Source organism: Acomys russatus, chromosome 22 (genome assembly GCF_903995435.1).
Source record: "Acomys russatus chromosome 22, mAcoRus1.1, whole genome shotgun sequence".
Lineage (NCBI taxonomy): Eukaryota > Metazoa > Chordata > Mammalia > Rodentia > Muridae > Acomys > Acomys russatus.
In genome coordinates this window covers 10548389-10555316 of record NC_067158.1, presented here as the reverse complement: position 1 = coordinate 10555316, position 6928 = coordinate 10548389, and the positions used below count along the sequence as shown (strand labels likewise).

Below are 6928 nucleotides of genomic sequence, written 5' to 3'. Positions count from 1 at the left end.
ACCTTTGTGTGACCTCCAGGGCCTCAGACATGACCTTCGACTCTATGCTACCTGTCTGTTTGCTCAGGACCACCTGTTCTCAGGGCTTGAGATGAACAGATGAAATCTGCAGTCTGCTACCACCCCAGCAACGGCTGCCTCGTTTCCTCCCTGGCTCCCGGATGGCTACAGAGCCTTCCCTGGGAGAGTTCTGGGAACAACCTCACCTGCCTTTGCAACCTGCCTCTTCCCACCTGTGCACACCCGGCCTCTAGGGCCAGCTGGCAGCCCCCAACCATTGCCAGGCTGGGGGGTGGGGGTGGTGGAGAACTGTCAAGCAGAGAACGACCCCGTCAGGCTTTGACAAACTCATGCCCTTCCGGTGTCTTCCTTTCCATACCTGAAGACAGTCTTTCTGCTTCCCCAAGGGCCTGAACACTAGCGACCTTCTAGAATCTTCCACCTGACAATCCCTAAGCCTGAATGAACTCTCTAATCAAACTGAAGAAAAGATACATTCCACCCCCAGGGTGTCCTTCCGGATCCCAGTCCCCCTGGCCTGCCCGCATCCCAACCAAGCCTTCTGAAGTCTCTCTAAGGGACAGCAAAGGCCCAGATGGCAGTCACTCTGCAGGGGGCCAGGAGACTCCCTAGACCTTTGCTGTCTGCTGAAGAGAACTGCAGCAGCTTGTTCACACACCAGGTGAGCAAAGGGCTGAGTGAGGTAGTGGGACAGAAATCGCACCCACACGTCACCCCCTCAGTCCCAACACCCTTGTTGCCATTTCTAGCTGGTGCTGAGCTGTCTGGAGGCCCTGCCTGTGGAAGTTTCCATCACAGCCCAACCCAGAGTGTAGTGAGTGGCTGGAGATCCCTGGGGTCTGCCAGCAGCCCCCTCTTTTGCATTTAACAATGCCCTGAATCCTGGCACATTTTGAGAACCCCCCTCCCCACACTGGATCCCACTACAGAGATCCCTCGGTCCATGGCACACTCAAGACCTCCTGTCTAGAAAGCCTTGGCTACCGCGCCAATCACTTCCTTGTACGTCCCCAAGAGCTGGCAGCCAAACTTTTTCTTTTGGAAGTCCAGTTTGTTGGAGGTGTCGGGAGGATACGTCACATCCACGCGGCCCACGTGGTACTTGTTGCACAGGCGGCACAGCACGTTGTTGAGGAGCCCCCTCATAATGTCGATAGTAGCGTTGATCTTGCCCTGGATGCTCTGGGAATTGGGGTTCAGGTCCTTCTGATCCCGGGTGACATTGCCCATGGAGGTACTAAGGTACGCAACCATCCGATACAGCTCCACCAACTTGCTCTTCTCTGTCCCATTGGCGTGGAAAAGCGGGAAATCTGTCGTGTTGGCTGCGCACAGCTTGTCTGGGTGCTTGATAAATGGGTCCCCTTGGGTGGTGTACTGACCAACGGAAGGGAGAGGACACGGAAATCAGGATGAATGTCCCAGCCTGCCACGGTTCCTCAGGGACAGGCTCTTTCAACCTCGGTTTCCCCACCTGAGACTCGGGGCTCAACTTAACGCCCCTGTAGGCAACTAGCATCATGAGTCAGCAGTTATAAGGAGCATGAGCTCACTCAACAAGGTCACTGTGACATATACGGAGAGGAAATGTGGCATTTCACAGGTGTCACTACCTCAGCCAGAACACCACACACACTTGCACTTTCGGTCACCTCAGCTTCTTCCTGGGTACCCCACTATTTTCAATGACACCTCCCTCCCTGTCCACTCACTGTGCAGCCTCTTCTTTTAGCCCCCTGAACTATGCCACAAGGCTCTCAGGCCAGCTTCCCCTGCTCCCCTGCCTCACTGGCGGAGACCTTAAAAGAGTGACTGCTAGTCTCTGAGCCTAGGCTGTGGGTGTGGGGAGGAATCTATGGGTGCATGGCTTTGCTTGAACCAAACCCCTTCCCCCACAGTGCTCTTCCAGCTCCTAAGGGCTCCCCTCCAGCCCTCCCTCCCTCTCCCCCCCCCCCCACCCTGTTCCTCAGTACCACCCCCCCCCCAGGACAGTAACTTACATAGCAAATAAGGAGGGCGTTGGCACTGCCGTTGAGCTGTGCCAGTTGACTCTTGACCTGGTTCATGAGGTTGCCATGACATGGGTGGCGGGTGGCACAGGTGGCATTAACAGGGGTGATGGGAAGGGGGCTTCCTGCCCCGTGTCTCCAGTGCAGAACCAGCAGTAAAGGAAGAAGCCCTGGGGAGAGACAAGACTAATAAATGGAAAAGGCAGGGGGCCTGGGTGAGGCTCAGAGCACATTTGGGGGGGCCGCCCATCCCGCCTCCCTTCACTCTCCATCTGCCTGTCCTTTTACTGCTCCGCTGCTGTCCCTCCCTCCCCCCCCCCGTGGGGGGCCCCCACCCATTCTCTGTGCTTTCTCTTTCCCTGCCCCTGGCCTTGGTTTTCCCACCTGTGCCATTGGATTGAGTGGAGAAGAGAGGAGAAGAGCGAGAGCCACGTGCCATCTAGAAACTGGGCCCAGAGCACCACTCAACCGTCTAGCTCTGTCCCTCCTGGTACCCTGTCTTTCCCACTCCCAGGATGGGCTGGATTGCTAGCCTACTTGATGTTCATTGGCCCACTGCAGCCTAGAACTAACTCCAAGCTGAACCCCTTGCAGACCACGGAGGCTGGGGACTGGGGACTAGGGACTGGGGTCTCTGTTGAACCTCTCTTCTTAAACCTGCCCCTTGAGTCTGGCTCCCAAGGCCAACCGCCTCTAATCCTATCTCTGTCCTTCCTCAATGAGGCTAGTCCCCTGTGGAGAACTTTCCACCTGTTTGTTCTGCAGGTTCCAACTCTCCGTGCAATTATCTTTCACCCTCACTTGCTACGGCACCCCACCAATTTCACACACTTTGGAACGAGAGGAAATGGTGCAACCAGGAAAGAGACCAGGGAAAAGGTCGCAGGCGGGACACGCAAGGGGAAAGCGAAAGGTGTCAGGAGAGCCGGGAGCTGTCCGGGCCTGTCCAAGATCACCCCTCCCCCGGGGCGCCTGCCTCTTCTTCACTTTCAGTTAAAGCGAGCCCCCTCATCCCAGCCCAACCTTTCCAACACACGGCGGAAAACACCAGCAGGCGATAGAGGCTGAAGTCAACTCTTAAGTGGGGCTGGAGACCTCCCACCTGAACTCCCCATGCTGGGACTAAAAAGATCATAGAACTTTTAGCTTACTTCCCTGGTTGTCCCCTGTTGGCCCCCAGCATCCCCAGACAGAGTTAAGGCCCCGGGATGCCTGCGGGGGTACCCATACCCGTTTCTCACCTCGCGCCAATCACAGCTTTCCAGGGACTAACAGACGGAAGCGGCACCTGCGCCGGTCCTGGCCGGAGTTTGCAAGCTGCTCCGCCGCCTGCGCCCCTCCCAGGGAGCTGCCCGGGACGCAGTTGGAAAAGAGAAAGCGGAAAGAAAGAAAGAAAAAGAGGGAGGGTGAATCCCGGCGACAGCGGAGAAGCGAGAGCAGCGAAAGGAGCAGTGGGGGCGAGGAGAGGAGGCGGTAGAGCAAGGCTGCGCCGGCCGGGTCCCTCGCTGCCAACCTGCTGGCCCCGGCGGGCTGGGCACTCGGTGCCCGGACCATGTGCAGCTCTTGCTCCCAGCCGCCACCCAGCGCCTCGGGCGGGCCCGGACTGCGCGGGCGCCCCAAGTGTCCGAGTGGCGCGGCGAGCGAGTGTCCCGCCGGTGCTTGCCCAGCGCCCCAGGCTGCGGGCGCGTCCGCAGCGGGGCTCACAATCAGCTCCCGATGCTTGGATTTACCTGCGGCCAAGACCTTCATTATGGGCTGGACTCCAGAGGGCCTTGGAGGAGACCTTAGATGCAGGCCGTTTTCAGAAGTTCATGCTCAAATGGGGAATTTGCCTGATTTATATACTGGAGCCTGTGTTGTAAGAGAGAAACAGCTATATTTAGCTGGGATCCCCAGTCCAGGAAGTTGTTTGAGGTGCATCATAGGAAATTATGAATGGAAGAAAGTAAGAGTGAAGGGGGAGGGGGGACGAGTGGGGGGAGGGAAGGGGAGGGCAGACTTTTTCCTTCTTCTAAGAATTTGATTGATAAAATTATAATGAAATCTTTAGCAACAACAACAACAAAAAGACCGCCCTGCGCTTTTCCTGAGTGGTTTGCTCTGGGCGTTGTTTGCAGATGGGTTTGGTGGGGAAGGGGTCTCAGGGGGATTTAGATGGGGTCCCCAGCCCTGTGCCCTTCAGAAGTCCCAGGTTTATCTAGGTTTGGGGGGGCGGGGTGGCAACAGACTGGAGGCTGCCTTTGTGGTCCCTGGTGGAGGGTGGGGGCGCACTTTGCGGGGCAGCAGGAGGAGTCGGTTTCCAGGAAGGGGGCTGGGGCCCATTTGGACTTTAGACAGTCATAAAGTGGAGCGGAACGTGGACGCTGGAAGCCACCGTAGGGGTGGCCTTTCTCCAGCCTGCCCACTACCAGTGGGCACAGAGGGGCTACAGAGGGGTGTGCTGCCAGTGTGCGTGCGAGAGGGTCTGACCCCCTTAGAACCATCATTGGGCCCCCTTTACTGACTGGTACCTGTGAGGCCTGGGAAGACACGAGGTTGTGTCTCTTTGGGACCTATCTGGGCAGACACTTCGGGGAGGTCCCTTAGCCTTGCTACTCTGAAGGGGACCCCCTAAAGCAAAGGTCGAGGGAGGCTGGGCAAAATGGGACCGATGCCTCGCAGGCACTCTTTGAAAGCGGCAGAGTACGAAGGTGACTGCCAACAGATGCTTCTACAGTCTACGGCTGTGGGTCCTTGCCAATAGAGTAGAAGCTGTCTGAGGGACAGTTGGGGGGGGGGGAGGAAAGAGTGAAGTGAGACCAGGGTTTCCTCACTAAATATGAGGCAATGCAGAGAGACACGAAGTGAGAGAGCTCTGAGCAGACACACCTACCTAGGGCCATGCTGTCCCCAGAGCCACCGGGTCCTTCCAGACCTGGAGATATCATTGCCCTGGTGAACTTCTCCCAACCTGTCCCTATGACCTGATTCCAGATTCATGTGGGAAAAATCGTTTTTTCCAAAGCGTTGCCTGGCCGCGGAACCCCCTTCTTTGTTCATGCCCCCAGGCCCCCAACTCTTGCCTCTAGCCACATCTGGGATCTACTTAGATGGTCTCCAGCTTACCAGGATGCTTTGGGCCTGCTGCTGTCCCCACCCCCTACCCCCACCCCAACGCGTGTGTGCGCATGCACACACACACACACACACACACACACACACACACACACACATCCTGTCCCATCCATATTCTTGTTCCTTGTGGTCTTTTGGCAGAGCCTTGCATAGTGGAGTGATAAAACCGCCCCTCCCAGCTGGCATTTCCCAGCAGGGAGGAGATCTTAGAGGCCAGGCTAGCACCCTTTCTTCCTGCATCCCAGCACACCTTGTCCCTTCATCAGTGACCGTCCCTGGACATGTACACCCACTCCAGGCATCCCAGCTCCACACCGCCAGAGCTACTTAGAGCACTTGGACTCTTCAGTCAGCGCTCGTCCCACCATCATGTCTTCCAGACATCTGCTGTCTGAGTCAGCCTGGCTTCTTTCACATGGGCCCCAAAGCTATCAGCCCAGAAGCTCATTGTGGAACTTTCCTTCCCTCTCTTGTCCCCAAGGCTAAGCCCCCTCCCTGAGCACTTCAGGGCTCATGGAGACCACAGCCCTAACTCCTACGACTCACTCTCTTCTAGATCCTTCCAGTGGACTTCCAGGCCTCACACTGCCCTCTGGGTCCCTAGACCCCACACTGGTCCTATAGCACCCCCCCCCCAACAGCCACTTAATCTCAGCTCCACCCTACAGGAAACAGGAAGTGGGAACAGGTTCTAGAAGACACGGGACACTAAGGCCTTTGAATTTCAGCCCCTTAGCTGACGTTCTTTTGTGCCTCAGTTTCCCCTCTCACAGTACCTGACTTAGTCCACGCTCCCCCAGCACTCTGGGCCCCTCGGTACCCCAGGCCCTGCCTCCTGCTCCAGTCATTTTTGAGCACCACCTGTGAAAGGCCTCTGAGGAGACGCCAGGAAAGGTCCCCAAGCAGAACCGAGCCTCTGTCTTCTAGCCGCCTGCAACGTGGCTGGCCTCGGCTGGAGTTTTCTGCCTTCCCTCCCTCTCTATGCTGCTGTGTGTGTGTGTTTCCCCTCTGCTTCCTCACAGAAGGCATCCTCCCTTCTTGGCTGCCTGTTCCCAGGGTTGTGACCCTGGGCCCCACCCTGGAGTGGCAGCCCCAGCCCAGCCCCTTCCAGCTGTGATTTCATCTGCAGCCTGTCCAGCTCCTGCACGCTGGGCTGCCTGAGGGGGTGACAGGCTTTGGGATGAGGGGGGGACAGCCAGTTTCCACACAGGGAATCCCTCAGCAGGGATAGGGGGCTGCCATGTCAGGCCCAGGTGCAGGCTCCAGGTGTCTTTGTCTTCTCTCCAGGAAGCCACTAGCTTGAAGACTGTCCTGGAGGCCTAGGCTAATCTGGGCTCTTCCCAGAACCCCTCAGCACTCTCTTCCGTTCACTTCAACACATGTGGCCAGCCTGCCTTGATTTTTCCATTGACTTTCACTCAACACTCACAGCTCTCTCTAGGATGTCACAGCAGCTTGTTTTTCACATATGGAAGTTAAGAGGTAAGTAAAGGCACATGCAATAGGGGTGCACAAAGAGTTAACCTTGGAGCCCAGCCCTCTGGCTTGCAAGCTACAGTGACCCCTCTAAGAGGGAATAAGGACTCCCTTCAGCCCTTCTCAGCCATGACTTGTTCAGTTGGCCTTGCCCCCCCCCCCCATTCCTGTTTCAAGTAGAAATACAGGCTCTAACTTGGAAGGGGTCTGCTCCAGACAGCACTGGTCAGGAGGGTGCACTGGGGCACACACTATTTGCTTTTTTTAACCATTTTACATCTCTTGAGAGAGCAGTCTGGGCAAAGGCA

At 56.9% G+C, this 6928-nt stretch overlaps 1 protein-coding gene across 3 annotated transcripts; it reads right to left on the bottom strand.

Annotated features, from left to right (window-relative positions):
* Window positions 1-511: 511 nt before the first annotated feature.
* Lif (LIF interleukin 6 family cytokine) lies at window positions 512-3953 on the bottom strand. Of its 3 annotated transcripts, none has more exons than XM_051165131.1 (3): window positions 3761-3953; window positions 2022-2200; window positions 512-1398 (listed from the first exon to the last, which is right to left on the bottom strand). In XM_051165131.1, exons 1-3 carry the CDS (start codon window positions 3777-3779, stop codon window positions 988-990), a joined length of 609 nt encoding a protein of 202 aa, XP_051021088.1. In that variant the 5' UTR covers window positions 3780-3953; the 3' UTR covers window positions 512-987. The 3 variants fall into 3 exon arrangements, with proteins under 3 accessions (XP_051021088.1, XP_051021090.1, XP_051021089.1); XM_051165133.1 differs by lacking the exon at window positions 3761-3953 and adding an exon at window positions 3544-3653; XM_051165132.1 differs by lacking the exon at window positions 3761-3953 and adding an exon at window positions 3272-3481.
* Between the last annotated feature and the right edge of the window lie 2975 nt (window positions 3954-6928).